This window comes from Gossypium hirsutum, chromosome D04, assembly GCF_007990345.1.
Source record: "Gossypium hirsutum isolate 1008001.06 chromosome D04, Gossypium_hirsutum_v2.1, whole genome shotgun sequence".
In the NCBI taxonomy this organism is placed as follows: domain Eukaryota; kingdom Viridiplantae; phylum Streptophyta; class Magnoliopsida; order Malvales; family Malvaceae; genus Gossypium; species Gossypium hirsutum.
Window position 1 is genome coordinate 7,232,477 of NC_053440.1, and position 23,535 is coordinate 7,256,011.

The 23,535-nt window shown below is 33.6% G+C and overlaps 2 protein-coding genes across 2 annotated transcripts; both read left to right on the forward strand.

Moving 5' to 3' along the window:
• Positions 1 to 559: 559 nt before the first annotated feature.
• Positions 560 to 2,319, forward strand: LOC107959763 (UDP-glycosyltransferase 83A1). Its single transcript, XM_016895900.2, has 2 exons — positions 560 to 1,193; positions 1,282 to 2,319. Exons 1-2 carry the CDS (start codon positions 713 to 715, stop codon positions 2,172 to 2,174), a joined length of 1,374 nt encoding a protein of 457 aa, XP_016751389.2. The 5' UTR covers positions 560 to 712; the 3' UTR covers positions 2,175 to 2,319.
• A 19,663-nt stretch (positions 2,320 to 21,982) lies between these two features.
• LOC107934335 (transcription initiation factor IIB) lies at positions 21,983 to 23,155 on the forward strand. Its single transcript, XM_041091849.1, has 2 exons — positions 21,983 to 22,722; positions 22,807 to 23,155. Exons 1-2 carry the CDS (start codon positions 21,990 to 21,992, stop codon positions 22,938 to 22,940), a joined length of 867 nt encoding a protein of 288 aa, XP_040947783.1. The 5' UTR covers positions 21,983 to 21,989; the 3' UTR covers positions 22,941 to 23,155.
• Positions 23,156 to 23,535: the final 380 nt, after the last annotated feature.

Sequence of the window (23,535 nt, forward strand, 5' to 3'; positions counted from 1 at the left end):
AGAAAATTACATAGGTTTTTACAGGGAAATTATTTAATTTAATTTTTTGAATTAATTTAATTTTTTTCTAGTAAAAGAAGGAAAAGCTTTGATTTTTACATGAAAAAAGACGGGTTTTTACAGGAAATTGACTTATAGGAAAAAAACTTAAATTTTATCCCTACAGCTAAATAATTCAATTATAGTAAAATCTCTCAGGATTTTTCCTAAAAAAAATAAAGTTAATTCTAAAAAAAAAAGAAAAATGAGTAGCTCAAATAAAATTTTACTAAAGTTGAATGATTAAAATGAGTATAAAATAACATTGTCTAACCTCAAGTTACTGGTGGATGACTAAAACGAAAATGGTTGGTAATAGTAGTGCTTAAAATGAATTTTTTTTTTATTTTCGATACCCAAATTAAATAAAAACTAATGAAATTTGAGTGACTACCTACATAGTTTATCCAATGAAATTTAAACCTAAAAAATCGTGAAATTCAATATGTTTTTAACATTTTAACCAAAGGATAATTTGATATTGATATATATTTATAAATTACACAACCCCTGTTGAGTGTATATCCAACACCCTATTTGAGATAATCTCCAACCAAAAGAAAACAAAAACTAACATTTCCGATACGGTTATTGGGGATCACCAAAATCTCTCTATAAAACCAACATAATCTTTAGTCCAAAGTCTTGTATAGAGAGAATTAGAAAGCAGAAAATGGGCAATCCTCATATTCTAGCAATACCATATCCAGCACAAGGCCATGTAATTCCTCTAATGGAGCTCTCTCATAACATGGTTAGCCATGGATTCAAAATCACCTTTGTCAACACGGATTTCAATCACAAGAGAGTGAAGGATGCATTCGGCAACAAGGTTGATGGAGAGGGCTCAATTCGTCTGGTTTCGATCCCCGACGGCATGGAACCCGATGAGGATAGGAAGCAATTAGGGAAGTTAACCGATGGAATCAGCAAAGTGATGCCCTTGGAGCTGAAGAAGCTGGTGAAGAAGATTAATGGATCTGAAGATAATAAGATCAGTTGTGTCATAGCTGATGTGAACATGGGATGGGCACTTGACATTGCTGCAGAGTTTGAAATACCTGGAGTTGCTTTCTGGCCTGCTTCCGCCATGCTTTTGGCCTTGCTTTTTAGCACCGATAAGTTGCTTGATGATCAAGTCATTGATAAACATGGTGAATATATATAACAATCAAGTTATTGATTCATTCCTGAGATATTTGATTCATTGACCAACATTGTTTGAAATTTTTTATTTTGCAGGAACTCCAATCAATGGAGAAAATATGATTCAACTGTACCCAAACACACCTGCAATGCACCCTAACAACTTTTTGTGGGTTTGTCTTGGTGATTTCACCGCACAAAAGACTATATTCGAGTTTGCTATGAGAAACAACAAAGCTGTTAAAAATGTTGAGTGGCTAATCTGCAACACAACTTTCGACCTTGAACCAGGAGCACTTAGCTTAATCCCTGAGATCCTACCCATTGGTCCACTCTCAGCAACCAACCAGCTTGGACCCTTGACCGGAAGTTTTTGGCCTGAGGATGCAACCTGTTTGAAATGGCTCGACCAACAGCCTCCAGGCTCAGTCATATATGTAGCATTTGGTAGCTTCACGGTTTTTGACCCAATCCAGTTCCAAGAACTGGCTCTCGGTCTGGAACTCTCAAACAGGCCATTTCTATGGGTTGTTAGACCAGATACCACTGACGGGACTCCATCTGATGAACTTTACCCTATAGGGTTCAAAGCGAGAGTTGCAGGTCGAGGGAAAATGGTGGGATGGGCACCCCAACGAGCCGTTCTAGCTCATCCATCCATTGCTTGCTTCATTAGCCACTGTGGTTGGAACTCCACTGTTGAAGGTCTCAGCAATGGGATCCCTTTCCTTTGCTGGCCCTACTTTGCTGATCAGTTCATTAACGAAACCTACATTTGTGACATTTGGAAGATTGGATTAAGCTTCAACAGAGATGAAAGAGGGATCATTACAAGAGAAGAGATTAAGGGTAAGGTTGAGCAATTGGTAGATGATGAAAGATTCAAAGCTAAAGCACTACAACTCAAGGGATCGGTGATGAACAGTGTTAGCGAAAATGGTAGCTCCAACAGGATTTTCAACAACTTCATTGAATGGATGAAATCATAGACATGTTTTCACTTCACTTTATGCACTATTTTACTTGTTTTTAATTCTCCATTTTCTATGAACAAATGTAAGAATCAAATAAGGAACCAATGTATGTTCTATCGAAAAGAACCAACATATGGACTTCCAACTTCGGTTTAATCAATTTAAACTGATTGGTTCATTTATTAAAATGAATATTTTGAAAATAAGTTTAATTATAAATATTTTAAATACAATAAAAATATATATAAATAAAATAAAATTTCAATTATTTATTAGATTGACCAATCAATGCAAGACTCTTCCGACACTCTCAGCATCAAGTTTATTTATTTAGCGTAAATCATGTTATTTTAAGAAAAGAAACATGCTTATTTCGTGCTCAAAGTTACATCCTCTTTACTGTTGCAATAATAATATCAATTAAACTAAAACTCAATCGAAATTCGTATTATGTCATAACATTAAAATTTTATCAGTTTACATCATTTTGTTAACATTCATTATCCATTTATTAAACTTTTTTAAAGATTATAGGTTTTGTTATTCAAAATATTTTTTTAAAAAAACTTAGTATAATAAAAAATCTTATAGAATAATTTAATAATTAATTGAATTCTTAATTGAAAATAAGTAATCAATTAAGCTCTTAATAGCTTTTGACGTTGTTAACTTTGTGCTAGCCACTTTGATGACATGACAGATAATGTGTAAGATTTTTTTTTGTTTTTTTCACGACCAGAATATATTTGAGCATCTATTTTGTCAAGAGTGCATTTTTCTTAGTAATTTTACAATTTTTTTATAATTAAAAAAAACTGATACTTTATAAAAAAAAAGGAAATTTTACTAGTATGGGTTTCTCTTTCCCTCGGAAATTTGGAATCCAAAACTCACTAATCACGCTCAACTCGCCTCTCTGTTCTTCCACATTTTCGAACTCACTTTCTTCCAACTAGTTATCTTTTGCGTTCGTGTATTTTCTCTTTTTTGGGAGTTTAATTGGGTAAGATTTTGGTACAGAATAAAATATTTTTTTCTTGCATGAATTCGTGGGAAATTGATAAAAAGTTCTACGCCCAATTGATAGGCCGATTTAAAAAATGAGTTTAAACTTTTGCTTAAGACGGATCCAAATAATAATATAATATATCAAAAATATTAAAAATATTAAAATAAATATTTTTCAATAAATTAAAAATATTTTTAAAAATCTTTATACTTAAATAATACTAAATAGGTGTAACTTAATAAGTAAATGCTTCTAAAATAATAGCAAAATTAACAATAAAATAAGAGTTATACAATGTCCAAACAATAACAACAAAATAGTATCAACATAATAGTGAAATGGCAACAAAATAGTGGCAAAACAATAAGTTTTTTTTTTTTTTGCAAAGTCGGGCCAAGCCTGAGCCCAGAAAACCTTACTCAAGTTCATTTTTCGAGCTTATATTTTTGTCCAAACCCTTCCACTTTTTGAGCGGACTTGCCCATGGACAAGTCTAATATCAGATACTTCACGACATGTTGGGTTGAATGTATTAACCATTCAAATGCAACCATTATTTGGTAGAGTCCACTGTTTCATTTCTTTTGTTGATTTTTATCGTTGAATTTATTATTCTTTATTCTAGGATTTTTTCTGGAGTTACCACATAACTGTTAACTGACTCTGCCTCTAATAAGTTATATACTTTTATAAAATTTAAAATGCAATTTCATCCTGCTATTGACCTTTATTTTTATGTTTTTCAAAAGGCCTACATTAAAATTTTAATACTTTTTTAGGGAAACTATAATTTATCATATTTTAACTTAAAATTTTATAAAATTTTGAGAGCCTGAAGAAGCAATTTTCCATTTTAGAGGATAGCCCCGCCACCCCCTCCCTTCGACCCCAGTGGCGAAGCCCAGGGGGTTGGTAGGGCCCTTGGTCCCCATAAAATGAAAAAAAATTCATTTAGACCTTTTATAATTTATAAAATTTTAAATTAATAATAGTAAATATACGAGCCCAATTTTGCCCCGGGGCCCAAAACCTACCCAATACCCGAATAATCCATTACAGGCCTAAAACCCAAACCTACCTAAACCTACCCAACTAACCCAATACCCAAAACCTAAACCAACTAGACCTAACCCAACAAACACAAATAACAGGCCCAAAAAATTAAAAAACCCAGCAGCCAAAACACCCCAACCCATTTTCAGCAAAAAACAGTAACCCTAACCCTAGGTACGTCACACCTAGGGTCGTCCACTTGCTCTGCCACCGCCGCAGCCACATGCCCACCTACCCACCTGTTTCGTCAAGACCTAAAAACACGCAACAGTAGCAGAAGCAACAGATGGAAAAGAAAAATGACAGTTTAAAATAATTGTAAAATGTTCAAATCGAATATAAAAGAAGGGCTAGATCTCCTTTGTAACTTTCTACGAAATTTTGAAGAAAAAGAAATAAAAACAGAAAAAAAGGTGATTGCCGATTTCGATTTAAGGGTTTCTTTTTATTTTTATTTTTATTTTTTTCTCTATTTATTTTTATTTTTATTTTTATTTTAAAAAAATATATACGAAAATAAAGGAAAAGAGGTTTTTTTACCGTTTATCGTCGTCGCCGAACGTACATCGGGGAGCAAAAGGGGGAATTATTTTTGCTCCCAGTCGCTGTGTACGGCAGCGCCGGCGCCGGCTGCCAGTGGTCGAACCACTGGCCGATTTATGGGGAGAAGAGAGGTTTTGAGAGAGAAATATGGTTTTTTTTTAGAGAATGAGAGAAATGAATTTTTTGAATTTTTTTTTGCTTAAATAGCCCAAACAAAACAACGTTGTTTTGGCTGACGTCCTTAATCCCCAAAACGGCGTCGTTTTGCCCTTAACCTAGATTTCAACCCGACCCACCTGGAGGATTCGCGTGTTTTCGACGAAAGCGCTAATTGCACCTTTAGCCCTTCCGTTTTTAATGGTTTTTTTAATTAAGTTTTTTTATTTTCTTAATTTTACCCCGTAAATTGTTGCGCTTACAATTTGGCCCTTATTTGAACGACGCTGTTTTGGAAGAGAAAGGAAAATTTCCCTTTTAATCCCTCCTTTTTATTCGCGCGTTCAAATTAGTCAATTTCTTTTTTATTTATTTCGAATCCACCCCAAATTTCCGTCTTTTTGTTCGATTTAGTCCTTTATACTTGTTATTTTTTTAATTAATTAATGTTATTATTATTACTATTATTATTGCTATTATTTATATATTTCTATTTATATTTATGTATCAGGTTTAAAGATATTTTGGTTTTCTCATATATTTTTATTTATTTACTTATATCTTTTTTATAATTTTTAAATTTTGGATTAATTCACTATTTTTTTTATTAATATTATTATTATTTACTTATTATTATTATTTATTTTAATTTCAAACTTTGTTATATATATACGTACATATATATTTTTACATTTTATAATTTTATTTATTTTCTTTATTGTTATTATTTATTTATTTACATGCCCATTATTATTTTAAAAACGTTTTAATTCTATTAATTTATTTACTTGTTATTATATAATTGATTTGTCTCTTTTATTTATTTATCTTAATTTTATTGTTGTTCGTATTATTTTTACTTATATTATCATATTTGTTATTCCGTTATGCATATTAACACCATATATCAAAAGGAAAATTTTTCTAAATAAGGTAATATTTTGCGTTTGAAAATTTGAGAAAACGTGCCCTAACGTGCTGGGTTTCGATTTCTCGTTTGACCAAATAGCCAAATACCCTCTTAAAATTTCAAAGTATGGGTTTTGGAAACCATAAGGTGATCTTGGTTTCGAGAGTTTAAAGTATCGTATCCTAACGTGCTGGATGTGATATTCTTTCGGAACAAGAGAATCCTAAATTCCAACCCATATCATTCGAAAAATATTTAGGATCGTATTTTTAAAATTATTCAAAATTTTCAATCTTCGACACTAAGACACTAATTAATCAATTAGGTACCAAATTTTGAGCGTTACGAGGGTGCTAACCCTTCATCGTACTTAACCGACTCCCGAACTTATTTTTCTGAATTTCGTGGACCAAAATCATTATTTTAATAAAATCAAATCGTTTATTAAAAACAACTACTTTTTGAGGTGGCCCGATCACACCTTATCAAAAAAGATTGGTGGCGACTCTCATATTCATTTTCATTTTCAAAATCCAAGTCGACCCCGTTTTACAAAAAAAAATGGTGTCAATAGTAAAATTGCACTTTGACTCAAAAAAATAAAAATTTGATTTAATCCTTTAAAAATTGTAAAGATATAGTTTATTAAAATGGTGAAATTACATTTTTACTATTGTAAAAATATACAATTTAATTCTGACCCAAAAAAATTTTCTGGCTTCGCCTATACATTGGGGATAAGGGGTAGGTGGGGCCACTGCCTTCCTTAACTTTTTAGAAATTTACATAGCATCCCCTTTAACATCAACTTTATTACATTAAACCCTCCAAAATATTTAAATTTTGCCCTCCTTAAACCTCCCCAAAAAAACACCAACCCCTTTAATTTTATTCATATTTCAAACCATAAATATATATACCTTAATTATTGAATAATTATATATGAAATTTAATAGTAAAAAAATGTAGTCGAAAATGCTAATATAAATTTGATAGAAATAAAATAATTCATGATGGGAGCCATCAATCGTATGTAAAAGACTAACTTTGGAGAGGCGAGTTGGTTTGGAAAGGCGGAGACCACTTGAACCCTCCTAGTACAAGATTAACTTTGATGCGGCTTACCTTTCCAGATCAAACAAATCTTGTTCAGGGTTAGTTGCCCGTAATACAGATGGTAAGATAATGGGTTCAAGAATAATTATTAATGATAGCATGTGTCTAGGCAGTTCAGATGGGGTTAGATCTGGGTCTCAGTAAGGTCGTGATTGAAGGAGATAATCTTTCGATGATAAAAAAGCTACATGCACGAGTGATTAAAAGATCAGTGTTGAGTGCCTATATAATCAACGCAAAGAAAACCAGTGAAGATTTTGTTGGATGTATGTTTAGGCATGTAATAAGAAATGAAAATGAACTGGCCCACATTCTTGCTAAAGAGGGTTTGCGAAGGGAGGAAAATACTTATCTGTTGGAGAGGGTGCCTTCATATACAATAGCAGCGACGGAGATGGACAATCGGCGAATAGATCAGGCTTCTCTTAGTGTCTGAGGCTTGGGAAAGATGAAGAGATAAGGAAGTCTCAAATTTTTTACCTGTAAAGAGACATTTTATTTTCTGCAGTATCCCCTAGTTTTGTTGTTTCAAATGCCTTAATAGAGGGATGGGGCAACTCCTTTATTATTGACTGGGTTATTTACGGGAAATAGTGAATGGTTTAATTTATTTATTTTTTATGTTGGTTACTGTGTTGCCGTTTCATATGGTTGAAATTTTGTAAACCCTTTATTTTTCTATTATTCTAATCCAAGAATTTTTCCAAAAAAAAAAAATTTGCCCCCCACGAAATCTTATTTCTAGTTCTAAAATAGCCTTTCTTCCAACTGAAAGGAACAAACTCAGGTTTTCTAAGGCTTTCTTTGGTTTGGCTTTTACAGCTAGTGAAGTGCAATTGAGAGGAAAAAATGGTGCTAATCTCACTGTTATGCTGTTTGGTTCAGCAAGTCAGTGCAGTGAGATTGCATCTCCACCACATTGCTCAGTTGAAAAGCAGCTTGTGATTTCAACAGCAATGGAGGTGCAGTGAGCTATTAGTACTTTAACTCTCCAAAAATACCCTTACTTTAACTCTCCATATATTTTCTCCTCCTACCGTGCTTCTCCTTCTTCAATTTGTGCAACCAGTTCACTTCACAAAACTCCAAGTAAGTCATTCATCTCCTTCTTCAAGCTTCTGCTGCTGCTGCAACTTCTGTCATTTTCAACCATGTTTGGTTGTGGTAGTGGACTTTTGTGGACTTTTCAATTTGTGGACTTTTCAACCATTTTCAACTTCTGCCACTACCGATCTTCTGCAACTTATGCCCTTTCTCTGTAACAAAGGTGCACCGGAAACTTAAAGAAGATGATACAGATATTAGCCAAACAAAGAGTATGTTAGCTGATGGGCCATGAACGAATTCTTCTACATCTGTTGCTGATCTTTATCCAGTTAATTTGACTTCTGGATATTGGCAGAATACAGATTCAACAAAGTAGAGAAAAATATATATAATTCTCTTTTTTGGTTTTTCCCCAGAAAATTCGTATTCCTTTGAAATCAAGGAATTTGAGATTCCAAATTCCTTTCTCTATACTGGTTGTGGTAGGTACAAATAGAAAATTTAAAGAGAAAGGTGCTTAATATATGTAAAAATAAATCATATATGTATATTAATATGTATATTAATAGAAAATTTAAAGAGAAAGGTGCTTAATAGAAAAATTATTAATATGTATATTAATATATGTAAAAACAACTTTTTTTAAAAAATATTAATAAATAATTTAAATTAATTATATAATTTATTAAAATATTAGAAGATACATCTTAATATTTTATTAAATGAAATTATAAATTCACATATTTTAATAATTTTAAAAAAGTAAAATAATTTAAAAAACTTTTATTATATATTAATTCTAATATGATGTCTTTAATAGTCATTTCTTATTCTCACATCACCGCTATAGCTACGTTAGAATTCAAACACACACTCCACCATTGTTTCTAATCTCACCGCTATAGTATCCAATCTCACCGGCCGCTACAGTAATTAATCTCACTGCCACCACTGCTTTTAACCTCACCAAAGCTAAACATACCGCCCATCCAACCTAAGCCTAAGTAGATGAAACTCACACTTCATTTATTGAAATCAAAGTACCATATACTAGGTCTTATTGAAATAGAAATAAAAAAAAACCTGACATTGACTAATTCAAACAATTCCTCCCTAGACTGTTCTGCATACTTGCAGTCAGTTTACTTCTATTGCTTCACACATTCCCAGTTTCTTTCTAAGCTTCTCAAAACTCTCCAGCTTCAATGTATTGGTCATGATGTCTGCTGTTTGTTCCTCCGTTCGACAATGAACAAGCTTTTACTATACTATGCTCTTGGGGTTGTTTAAGACCATACAATGCCTTCTTCAACCTGTAGACTTTATGCTATTCCCCTTCTTTTTCAAAGCCACGTGGTTGATGAACAAAAACCTCCTTCACCAACTCTCCATGAAGGAAATCACTTTTAACATCAAGTTGATAAATTCTCCAACCTTTCTGTGCAGCCATTGCAATCACCATTCAGATTGTATCCCATTTCGCAACCAATGCAAAAATTTCATTGTAATCAACTTATTATTTCTAAGCATATCCCTTCGCCACCAAGCATGCTTTGTGTTTTTCAACCTTACCAAGTTCATTTAACTTGGTTTAAAACACCCATTTTACTCTGATCTTCTTTGCACCAGCTGGCAATTCCACCAATTCCCATGTTCCATTTTTCTCAATGGCTTGAATATCAAGTTCCATAGCTTCAAGCCATTTTTCACTTCCAGCAGCCTCTTCAAAAGTGATTGGGTCTAGCGTGGTCTATAGAACCAAGTTGTTTCCTTCTTCATTTTCATCAGAAAGGCCTAATCCTGGGCCACTCACTTAATCTTTTTGCCACTCCGGAGCTCCTCTAGTCCTCCCTTAAACCACGAGTGATGTGTTCAGACTCGGTGGTGATCCATTTGGAGAAGTTTAAACTTCTTCCTCCATATTTGGTTCTTCTTCACCTGCATCATCTTCAAAACAATTATCACTATCCTCAAAAATATTATCTCCCCATTCTAGCTTTCTATTTTTTTCCTCTGAATTTTAACTCTAATCCCAGCATCTATCTTCTTTAAATACAACATCGCGGCTTATCACAATATGTTTAGAGACTGGATCATACAACTGGTAAGCCTTGGACCATTGCTCACACAAAAAAAAACACAACTATAGCTCTTGTAATCTAACTTTGTGCTTCTTTGTTCAGGTATGTGTACATGAGCAACACACCCAAATACTCAGAAAATAGACCACAGATGGTGTAACATTGCTCCATACCTCCTCTGGTGTTTTTCCATTCACGACTACTATCAAGTTTCTATTCATCACATGGGTACTCCATTGAACTGCTTCTGGCCAGAATTCCCTTGGAACCCTTTTCTCAAACAACATACTTTGTACTGAATTCATAATGGTTTGATTCCTCCTCTCTACTACCCCATTTTGTTGCGGGGTGTAGGCTGCAGTTAGCTGTCTACAAATAATATTCTCCAAAAAAATTATTAAATTCATGAGAGGTGTGTTGTTCCAATAGGGTCGGAAGCGTGTAAATTATTGTACTAAAAAATCACACAAAGTTCAATTCCCAGGAAAGAGAGGTGGATCACATGGATCTCTTAAATACCAAGTCTTTCCTTAGACAGAATATCCCTTCTATAGTAATTTAATAGCACAATTAAATACTACTATTATACCCTCAAATATTGAAAGAAAAATAGGACAAGAAAGAACACAAGAGTTTTAACGAGGTTCGGTAAATTATACCTACGTCCTCGGGCACTAACACCAGATGATAACTTTACTATCTTCAAAGTATTACAAACAAATAGAATTCCTTAAGAATTCTCAAATGGGAGAAGAGAGAAAACTAAGAGAGAAAGATTGGTTGGGATGGTTGAAATGAGAAATGGTTAGGCCTATTTATAGTTGAAGTTCAGGGACTAACTTGCAAATGGCCTAAAAAATTAGGGACCAAAATTGCAATTATCCCTTTCAACTTTAAACAACTTGCCAACTATTTTTTTTCTTTCGGTGCCAATTGCACCTCCCACCATTTTTGACTTTTCAACAATCTCCACCTTGAAGATTTGATTAGGATAATCACATCTTCACATACTTCCTTCAACTCCCCAAATTCGATAAAGCTATCTTTTGTAGTGCCTCCAAATGCGCTCTCGAGCGCCATACACCTAAAGGTGCTCAAATTCTCAGGATGTTAATCAAGTTCAAACAATGATTAAACTTGATTGTTGTTACCACCTTGGTCATCATATCTGCGGGATTATCTGCTGTCGGAATCTTCTCAAGTAGAATTTTTCCTTTTTCAAAGACTTCCCGCACAAAGTGATATCTTACGTCGATATGCTTGGTTCTTGAATGATAGACTTGATTTTTCGCTAAATGAATAGCGCTCTGACTGTCACAATATAAACTTATGTGACTTTGAACAACTCCTAAGTCTTTCAACAATCCATTAAGCCAAATAGCCTCCTTAACAGCTTCTGTAACTGCCATATATTCTGCCTCTGTAGTAGACACAGCTACTGTAGACTGTAAGGTAGACTTCCAACTCACTGGGGCTTTCGCAAGAGTAAACAGATACCCCGTAGTTGAACGACGTTTATCTAAATCACCAGCAAAGTCGGAATCAACATATCCAACTACAAACTGACCAAGTGCTTCATCTTGTTCAAAAATTAAACCAACATTTACGGTTTTTCGAAGATACCGTAGAATCCATTTCACAGCTTGCCAATGTCCTTTTCCAGGATCATGCATATACCTGCTCACAACTCCAACAGCTTGTGAAATGTCAGGCCTCGTACACACCATCGCATACATCAAACTCCCAACTGCATTAGCATATGGGACTTTTGCCATATATTCTCTTTCTTCTTCAGTTTCGGAGATAATTGAGCACTAAGTTTCAAATGAGAAGCAAGTGAGGTACTTACATGTTTTGTGTTTTCATTTACACCAAAACATTGTAATACCTTTTTCAGATATTGCTTCTGATTCAAACAAAGCTTGCCTCTCTATCTATCTCTACTTATCTCCATGCCGAGAATCTTCTTGGCCTCACCTAGATCTTTCATCTCGAACTCTTGATTCAACTGAGCCTTCAGCTTATCTATCTCATTTTAGCTCTTCGAAGCGATTAACATATCATCAACATACAAGAGTAGATAAATGAAAGATCCGTCATGCAGCTTCTGCAAATATACACAATTGTCATATTTGCTTCTTGTGTACTTCTGCCTTCTCATAAAGCTATCAAATCGCTTGTACCACTGCCTCGGGGATTGCTTCAATCCATATAGCGATTTGTTAAGCTTACAAACCCAATTTCTACCACCAGCATTTGTGTATCCTTCTGGCTGAGTCATATAGATCTCCTCTTCTAACTCACCATGCAAGAAAGCCGTCTTAACATCAAGTTGAGCTAGCTCCAAATTCAACTGTGCTACCAAGGCCAACAAAATTCTAATGGAGGAATGCTTCACAACAGGGGAAAATACATCATTGTAGTCAATTCCCTCCTTCTGAGCGTAGCCTTTAGCTACCAATCTTGCCTTGTAGCGAATATCTTTCTTGCTAGGAGATCCATCTTTCTTTGCGAATACCCACTTGCATCCGATTGCCCTTTTACCTTTCGGTAATTGCGCCAACTCCCAAGTATTGTTCTTCCGGAGAGACTGCATTTCTTCATCCATGGCGCTTTTCCATTTATCACTTTCTAAGCTTTGCATTGCTTCTTGATAAGTGATAGGAATATCATCAACAACGGGAAGGGCGTAGGCCACCATATCAGTAAATCGAGCAGGTTTACGAATTTCTCTCCGTGGCCTTGCAACTGCAACTGGTTCTGGTGTACTTAGTGGTTATTGGGTCAGAACCTCTTCAACCTCTAATTCCTCCATTGTGGCTGGAGAATTAGACTTATTAACTGGGCAAATCCCCATCTGCTCAAACTCCACCTGTTTTGGAGTACACTCCACCTGCTGTGGAGTATTGCTCGTCTGAATATCTTTATCTGCTACATTTTTCAATGTGGCAGATTCATCAAAGATAACATCTCTGCTACAGATCATTTTCTTTGTGCTTAAGCACCAAAGACGAAATCCCTTCACTCCAGAAGTGATTCCCATAAAGAGAGCTTTCTTTGCCCTCGGATCTAACTTTGACTCATTCACATGGTAATATGCAGTGGATCCAAACACATGTAAGGAATCATAATCTGTAGCCGGTTTTCCAGACCATACCTCCATAGGAGTTTTTCTTTCTAATGCAGATGATGGCAAACGATTAATAAGATGGCCAGCGTATGTCACAGCCTCAGCCCAAAATTGCTTGCCCAACCCAGTATTGGACAACATACATCGAACTTTCTCCAGCAATGTTCGATTCATACGCTCTGCCACTCCATTCTGTTGTGGTGTATCCCTAACTGTGAAGTGTCGAACAATACCATACTCTTGGCACACATCGAAGAACGGATCACTTTTATATTCCCCTCCATTGTCCGTCCTAAGCCGCTTGATTTTCTTGCCAGTCTGGTTTTCGATCATAGTTTTCCATTTAAGAAAAAACTCTAAGCACTTCATCCTTAGTTCTCATGGTATACACCCAAACTCTTCTGGAAAAGTCATCAACAAAAGTAACAAAGTAGTGTTTTCCTCCCAATGAAGGTGTCTTGGAAGGCCCCCACACATCTGAGTGAACATATTCCAAAATACCTTTTGTATTATGGATAGCAGTACCGAATTTCACTCTCTTTTGCTTTCCTAGAACACAATGCTCACAAAATTTTAATTTGCAAGCCTTTGCACCTTTCAACAATCCTTGCTTTGCCAGAATTTGCAAGGATTTTTCGCTGGCATGTCCCAACTTCATATGCCACAACTGCATTGAGTCCAATTCTTTGTTACCGGAAGCTGTAGCGACTGCTTCAATAACTGTACTACCTTGGTAGTAATACAAGTTATTTTTCCTGATGCCCTTCAATATCACAAGTGCGCCAGATGTCACTTTCAAAATCCCATCTCTCATAGTAACAACTGAACCATTGGATTCCAAGGCTCCCAATGAGATGAGATTTTTCTTCAAACTGGGCACGTACCGAACATCAGTCAGAACTCTGGTTGATCCATCTTGATTCTTTAATTGGATTGAACCTATCCCAACAGTTTTACAGGCATTGTCATTGCCCATATAAACAACTCCTCCATTTAGTTCTACTAAATCAGAGAACCACTCCCGGTTAGGGGACATATGATAGGTACAACCCGAATCCAATATCCACTCATCTGAATGGAACGACGATGATGATGCAACCAGTGATAGTTCAGAGTCACTAGTATCATGCTTAGCAACACAAGCATCTACAGTAGCTTTTCCCTTATTCTTCAGCTTTGGACAATTTTTCTTCCAGTGGCCTTTCTCATGACAAAAAGCACATTCATCTTTCCCGACTAGACTTTGACTTTGATCTCCCCTTTTGAGTTTTCTTCCGAGTGTATGAACGACCTCGAACTACTAAAGCTTCTGTATCTCTGATTGAGTTTTTCTGTTTGTCCTTCTTTCTCTGTTCATAACTGTATAAGGCCGCACAGACTTCGCTCAGAGATATATCACTCCTGCCATGAAGTAGAGTAGTTTCTAGGAACTCAAACTCCTCAGGAAGTGACCCCAACAGCATCAAAGCCAAATCTTCATCTTTGAATGTCTCATCCATATTCAGCAAATCAGTGACTAACTGATTAAATTTGGTGATGTGATCATTCATTGTGGTACTTGGGACGTATGTGAAGCGAAACAGTCTTTTCTTCAAGTGGAGCTTATTTTGACTGTTTTTCTTCAAAAAATTTTCTTCAAGTGCCACCCACAACTTATTTGCAGAAGTCTCCTTTGCAAAAGCATACCTCTGCTCTCGAGAAAGGCATGATCAAATTGTGCCACATGCCAACCGATTGATCGCCTTCCAATCTTTCTCCTGTACATCATCTGGTTTCTCTTCATCAATGGCAATGTCTAGACCCTGCTGAAAAAGGGCATCTAGAACCTCACTTTGCCACATACCAAAATGGCCCGTGCCATTAAAGATCTCCACGGCCAATCTTGCATTTGCAATTGTCGGTCTTATCCACATGGACGATGTTGAAGCTCCTACACCGACCGTTTTCTCCATAATCTTTCAATATACCTAAGGAAATCTTTTCTGATGTGGAAGATCAGTTTAAACTGCAACCACAGAGCATACTACGATTAACCTTCAGCTCTGATACCACTTGTTGTTCCAATAGGGTCGGAAGCGTGTAAATTATTGTACTAAAAAATCACACAAAGTTTAATTCCCAGGAAAGAGAGGTAGATCACATGGATCTCTTAAATACCAAGTCTTTCCTTAGACAGAATATCCCTTCTATAGTAATTTAATAGCACAATTAAATACTACTATTATACCCTCAAATATTGAAAGAAAAATAGGACAAGAAAAAACACAAGAGTTTTAACGAGGTTCGGTAAATTATACCTACGTCCTCGGGCACTAACACCAGATGATAACTTTACTATCTTCAAAGTATTACAAACAAATAGAATTCCTTAAGAATTCTCAAATGGGAGAAGAGAGAAAACTAAGAGATAAAGATTGGTTGGGATGGTTGAAATGAGAAATGGTTAGGCCTATTTATAGTTGAAGTTCAGGGACTAACTTGCAAATGGCCTAAAAAATTAGGGACCAAAATTGCAATTATCCCTTTCAACTTTAAACAACTTGCCAACTATTTTTTTTCTTTCGGTGCCAATTGCACCTCCCACCATTTTTGACTTTTCAACAAGGTGAACTCTCCACCCATATCTTTGCGTAAACATGCTAGAAGCTCACCACTTTCCTTCTCAACATATTTTTTAAAATTTTGAAATAATCCAAATGTCTCCGATTTTTCACATAAGTAATAAACCCAAACCTTACAACTGAAATCATCAATAAAGCTGAGTAAATACCTTTTCTCGCTTATTGAGACTGGTCTAATAGGTCCACAAATATCAAAATGAACCAGCTACAACTTTCTTGATGCTCTTCATGAACTCTTCTTTGACATCTCCTCCCTATGTTGCTTTCCAACCAGACAGTGAGTACAAACTTTGTTTGGAATAGTGATTGTTGGTAAGTCACGAACTAACTTCTAGGACTGCATTGTTCGCAAACTTTTGTAGTTCAAATGACTGAACCTGCAATGCCATAGGTGAGAAACATCTTCTGTAATAGTTTGAAAGCATGATGAAATAAGTGGCTTCAAGTATGTGCTTGGTAAAACAATTGCTGGAAGCACAACATTCGATTGCTGGGCATTCTCATTGTCACCATGAGCCCTCTTTGTAGATGATATAACTTGCACTCTTCTCCCTGAATCAGAATATCAATTCCTTTCTCCTGGAATTGTCCCATGCTAAGCAAATTATTCTTTAGTCCTAGAACAAAATAAACTTTAGAAAATATCTGTTTGATACCTCCAATCTCCAATATTACACTTCATTTTCCCATAACTGCCATTTTTGTATCATTTCCGAGTTTGACTATGTGTCGAAAACTTTGATCAATATGTGAAAACCATTTCTTGTTTCCACACGTATGATTCAAACATCCCAAATCAAGGAACCACACACTATCTTATTTTGAATCTTGTATCTCCACAAATGACATTAAAAGCAGCTCTTCCTGTTCACCCAGTTCCACAAAGTTGCCTTTACTCTCCCATCTTGGACATTCATACTGGAAATGCCCCAATTTGTGGCATTTATAGCACTCCACCAGAGCTTTGTCAAATGATCTTCCTCTACCTCTTCTATGTCCTCTATATGCACATGTCATCTACCTCCAAGCCTTTCATCTCTTACAACAACTTTTAAAGCCTGACCTTCTTCTCTATCCATCCTCTTAAACTTTTGTTCACGTACAGACAAGGAACTTTGTAACTCATCAATCGACATAGTACGCGTATATTTTTCCTTTTCGATGGATACCACCACATAGGTGAATCGTTCTGTCAAGGTCCTTAAAATATTCTCTACGATCATAGAGTCAGGCATGGTCTCTCCGTTACTCTACATCTAATTTGCTACAACCATCACTTTAGCAAAATACTCTTTGATCGATTCTCCTTTCTTCATCTCCAACACCTCAAGTTCCCTTCTCGAGGTGTTGAGAAGAGACTTTTATTGAAATTCACACTTCATTTGTTGAAATCAAAGTACTAGCTTATATATAGCTATACAAATGGAATCAAAAACAAAATAAAATCCACGTCTAACAACCTTACAAAGATGGAAAACAATTTGGTCCTATATACTCAATCTTATTGAAACAGAAATAAAACAACCTTACATTGATTAATTCATACACCAACAAGGGTTTGCGGGTTTTTCTTAATCATGCACAAACTCTCTTTTGATAATAAGATATTTCTACTTTTTCTCCTATCTCATTAAGATTTTTTTTATCATTTCTTATAACAACATATCAAACAATATCCATAAGTAGAAAAACGAACAGCGTAGTAACACAATTACGAAAGAAAAAGAAAGAAAGATGAAGGAGTGAGAATCTACATTTTAAGGTGAAAATCTCATCTTTCTTATGTTTTCAAGGGAAAAAACAAACTGAAAAAGATAAAAGATGAGATGTAGAGGATATTTTTGGTGAGGACCATCGAAAACTAAAAAAAAATGGTGGCTTTGAGAAGAACTAGAGGAGAGAGTGAAGATTGAAAATAAATACATATATTTTTTAAATAAACTATTACATATATTTTAAATTATCAAAAATTTAATTGTTATTTATAATTTTTATATATTTTTCAAAATTTTTAATATATTATAAATAGATTATTTATAACTATTTTGTTTAATGTTATTAAGTATTATTATAATTTCATTTTTATTAAAATATTATTTTAAATTAAGAGTAAATTTTGCATTTTCTATATATAGATATTCTTTGCATATTATTTAATAATAATGTGTGATTTTATTTTATATTAATAATATAAATAAAATGTTGTTTTTAATTTAAGGGTAAATTTATTATTTTTAAGTTATTCCTTACTTGTTCTGTAACATTATTTTACTCAATCAAACAATAGAATACAATTACATGTCTACGGATTTATTCAACCCGCCCCAATTGCTTTTTATACTCCTTTCATTTTATTAAACCTCTATTTTATTTCATTTTATTACAAGTCTATTCCATTTTAGTAAAGTAATAAAATATAAATCGTGAAAATAATGATATAATAAAAAACGGAAAGTGTTCAATTGGAACATGAAAACGTGATTGAATTTGTCTTAGTTACTCTTCGGGACAGAGTAGAAGAAGGGAGGAGATTCTCGAACGAGGAAAAGAACCCAATGACTTTGAAAGAATTGAACGAAGAGTCGTATGAGGTGAAAATCTCATGTACAGTTCTGTAGAGTGGTAGTAAGGGTGACTTATCTGTCAACTTTTTCACTATCACCCCCAAAAAACCAAACTCTGCCTTACGTAAAATTGCCAAAGTCCGATTAACATCTGGGTTTGAAATCACTGCTTATATACCTAGTATTGGCCATAATTCACAAGAACATTCTATAGTCTTAGTAAGAGGGGGACGGGTTAAGGATTTACCCAATTAGAGATATCACATTGCTCGAGGAACTCTAGATGTTGTCAGAGTAAAGGATCGTCAACAAATGCGTTCTAGTGCATTGTAGTTATCCAAGACTTGTATCATTTGATGATGCCATGTGAATCGCTAGAAACATATGAAGTGTGTGGCATTAGATATATATGTGTATATGGAGATAGATAAAAATAAACAAATGAATATGAAATGGAATTTTGTGGGATTAGAATAATCTATTTTCAAAATTAAATACTTCCTATAAGATGGATGGAATTAGAAATTGATAAATTTAAAATTTTCAATCAATATTTCTATTCGTGTTTGTCAAAATTTTCTATATCTGTTGAATAAAATTGAAGTTTTTTTAAAAAAAATAATAGAAGCTTTTCTAAAATATCAAATTTTTATATTATTATTTGTTACTAAAACAAACTTAATAATGAATTTAGATATATGAAACATTCATGTGCCTAGATTTATTATGAACGTTAAATTTAAAAATATTAAAAAATTTACAATGTGCCACATCATCAATTCACCGTATCAATTGTCATGTCATTAATTTGCTAAATCATCCACCACATTATCTGTTTGGTTAGCACAAAGTTAACTATGCCAAGAGCTTTTACGAAAGTGTGTGATTCAAGAGCATAATTGATTGCTTATTATTTTCAATTACGTTTCAATTGGGTTTTCTTTTTATTAATGGCTCAATTGATCATTGAATTATTTTAGAGATAATTTTTGTTATATCAATCACAAAAAATCATTTTTGTTAAAATTTAATGCCTATACCTGAATACAGAATTTGGCAAATCTCAACCTTATAGTCTTGCCAGGAATTTAGTCTTAGTCTCGTCTCACCATATCACATAAGGGGGACTAATGCAATCCCCAGAAAATGTATAAAGAAAATATAGTGTTAGTACCATTCAATCCAACACCTCCCTAAACCTAATGACACTCCATTTAGTTTCCTCATGTCGACTCTGGCAATGCTTCTAGCTGACTACTTGCCACTTTACCCTTTGCACCTATGGAATAGGATGTTAATGGCTAGAATCCGTACCTAGTTCGTCTTCCTCCATAAATATCTTCTCCCAACACTAAAAGCATGGTGACACAAAATAGAAGAAACACCCCTCTACTTGTAACACAAACATTTTCTTATATTTCAAACCTCCATTTTTAGTTGCTTTTCGCACCATTTACAGTGTGAACCACCACCTTGATCAACCCCAATATCATATATATATGTATATTATCAATTGATCACAAACATTCTTGTTATAAATTTTTTTTCTGGATATTTAAAGCTTTAAGAATAATTATTATTTAAATCTCCAAGTGATTTATTTATTAAAAGATAGTATTTAGCTTATTGTGTATATATATTTTTAGGTACAGATTGATTATAGATATTGAAAATCAAGGTTAAATAGCTAGAATAAGCACTAACAGTTAGTAATTAAATCCCTGGGATTAGATGTATTTAATAATTTTGGATATTACACGATTTCAGTAGGATAAATTTAAACAAAATTAAAAAAATTTATTACGCGTATGCATATGGAAATCAGATTATAGATATGTGTTTAAAGATAATATATACTAAATAATAAAATGTATGGTTTGAAATTAATTAATAATAAACAAATGAAATATGTACGATATTAAAATAAAAAAATTAGATTAAATTGTGAGAAAAATTAAATTTAAACACATAAATACATTAGATTAAGAACACTAAATGAGCACAATTGTTTATCAACAACAGTATTAATAAAAACATATAAAAAATATTAAAATGAAGTTTTGGTTGAGACTTGAGTTGTAAATTTAAAGTTTTATTAATCTAATTGATGTGTGTTTAAATATCACCATATGCATATTTTTATTAGTTTTTGTTAAAATAAAAAAAAAATTAAAATATCCTCAAATAATATAGCTTATTGTAATTACACAATGATATTTTCGTAATTTCTCTAACCGAGTTGGTACCCGGTTGACTCGTGACACCAACTCAATTAGGGAATAGTATAGATATAAGGATAAATCTTAAAATCATATATGAATGTTTAATCTAACATGCAATTTTATGCATGAACTGTGATTTTGTGCAATCTTATACATAAAATGTCGATTTGATCCAATTCTCACAAATTACTAGCACAATTATTGATATAACATTATTTTTTTTATTTATATATTGCATACAAAAATAATTATATTTATCCAATATAAAATAAGTGGATGTATTTATTTCTTTAAATGCAATAAATACATATAATTGAATCAAATTTAAAGTTTTATGCGTATATTTAAACCAAATCAAAATTTCACGTGTATAATTGCACAAAATCAAAATTTATGTATAAAATTACAAATTAAATCAAAGTTCATGTTATCCTAAAAATATAATAAGAATGTTTAAGATAATAAAATTTATATAAATTTATAATTGAAAATTACAAAGATCATATATTCAAATTATCGTAAAGAACAAAATCAAATATAACTTAAATCAGAATACTTCTAACATGATTTACATAAGGTAAAAGACGTGAATTTAGGCAGCCGATACCATAGAACCTCCATTTTTAGCAAGATTTCTTAGCTAAATTTATAACATCTTAAACATGATTATGGCAAGAATAAATTAACACAAGCATATTGATTATCAGGTTTAAACTTAATTCAGCTAGTTCATGCAATTATTTTTAAAAAGTAATACCTCGATATTTGCACTTAAATATCATTATCGTACCATCTTTTTCCTTATTCTCGAACTATGCCTCTTTCATGCCCGGCAGAAAAAGAATGTGGCTGTGAAAAATATTTTAAAAATATTAGAGGTTGTGTCGGTCAAACCTCTAATTTTCAGTCCAACAAATTATATCATTGTTTCGATCGATTAATATTATCTAGTATGAATCAAATAAATCATTTAGCTTTTATTCGATTAATCGATCGGTTCGATTCGATTTGATTCGGCATTTTTTTATGTAGGGTTAAATTGAAAAACTATTGAAAAAAAAAAGTGTACAAGTAGCTGGATTTATAAAATCCGTACTGTGATTTATCAATGCTAAGGTGGAATTATTCATTAAAAATGGTAAGATAATTAATTATAATTATAGATATCTAATTTATTTCCGGTATGGTAGATTCGAATTAATTAATTTTTCTGGAGTTGGATTTTCTCAGACCCTCATGCCTTCTAAAACCTACTTTCCTTATAGGAATCAGACAATATTTTGCTTTCATTCTTCACTCATTTTTTGTTTGTTTGTTCACTATAAATACATCCCAATACTGTGTTCTTCCACCATCAATACATTACAAAGCTCCAACTATGGCTTCCAGCTTCTGTTCAACCTGTGAAATAGACACTGAAACTATTATTGATCATAGGGCTGGCTATAATTTATGTTCTCGATGCGGCTCGGTTCTTGAAATCAGCCCGTTTGATGAAATTCCCGACTTGCCAATCTTCTCAGATTCTGATGAAAATTACGATGAATTTGAATACCCACTTTTCGAAATCGATATGTCGACTTGGGGTCCGAGCTTAAACTCCAAAGATCAAAAGAACGTCAAGACTCCATTGAAGAAAAGCTTGAAACTGCTTGCAGTTATGGGGGACAGGTTAAGGTTGACGAAAGAGCTCAAAGAAAGAGCTGCTGAGATATACAACATAGTCGATGATTATAGAACGTGTAGAGGACGAAGCCTAAATTCCATTGTCGCGGCTTGCTTTTTCATTGCTTGTAAAGAAAGCGGATCTTCTCGGACGTTGAGCGAAATCGCTAAGGCGGCGGACGGAGTGTCGAGGAAGAGCATTAATCGAACCGCCGAATCGATAAAGAAACAGCTGGAAGTGGAGACCTGGAAGGTGCAGCCCGGCGACCTCATCGAACGATTGTGTTCGAATCTCGGACTGGGAAATCAAGCCATTAAAGCAGTCAAAGAAGCTGTTGAAAGAACAGAATATCTTGACATAAGGAGGAGTCCAAAAACAGTTTTGGCTGCCATTATTTACATGGTAATCCAGCTTAGCCATGACAAAGAAACAGCTCCGGTTAAAGGTCCATTAATCCAGACTCTTTTTTATTCTTCTTCAAATATTCGTATTTTCAATAGATAACTCTTATTTGGATCATTGAATGCAGATATTGCAAAGGTAATGGAGGTTACTGAGATTACAATCAGGAAATCATTCAAGGATATTTCAATTTTTGGATCAAAGCTGATACCTGATTGGTATGCTAAGGAAGAGGACATCAAGAAAATTCCCGTCCCTTGAAGCTTTAGTGCAACATTTTTACAATATCGTGGACATGTTTTTGTTCTAATATTGATATATATATAGGTATCAATATGTTTTTTTGTTGTATTACTACAGATTTATCAACAAAGGAAGATACTCAAACAATCTTAAACCGAGGCTTCTCGTGCGAATTGATTTAGCCAAACTATCTGTAATTCAGTTCTCTTCTCTAGACAAATGTTGAATCTTCTTTGGGCAATTGAGTTCTCTTCTCTATTTTTCATTATGTTTCTACTATGCTTTTAATTTTTTTAATAAACGATTCTATCAAAATTCTTTTGGATATATCGAATTACTTGATCGATTAGAGTAAATGAGTTAAGTTATTTATGAGTTGCTCGGTTTTAAATTCGTCAATATTCGAATATGAGTCATTCAATTAACTATAAATTAATAAGTCATTTGTTTTAATATTCGGTTCGAGAATCTAGTCAAATATTTATATCTTAAATTTGAACTCGATTCAATAATTATTAAAAAAAAATATTGACAAACAATCAAATTTGAACCCTAAACTAAGCATGTAAGTGGACATGTAAATAATCTTTTCAAATATATCACTTAATCTAAA

Excerpts from the sequence above, each read along its gene's own strand:
- LOC107959763 (XM_016895900.2), top strand. The coding sequence starts at position 713 with ATGGGCAATCCTCATATTCTAGCAATACCATATCCAGCACAAGGCCAT. Across the intron at positions 1,194-1,281 it reads TCAAGTCATTGATAAACATG|GAACTCCAATCAATGGAGAA; the intron begins GTGAATATATAT and ends TTTATTTTGCAG.
- LOC107934335 (XM_041091849.1), top strand. The coding sequence starts at position 21,990 with ATGGCTTCCAGCTTCTGTTCAACCTGTGAAATAGACACTGAAACTATT. Across the intron at positions 22,723-22,806 it reads AGAAACAGCTCCGGTTAAAG|ATATTGCAAAGGTAATGGAG; the intron begins GTCCATTAATCC and ends CATTGAATGCAG.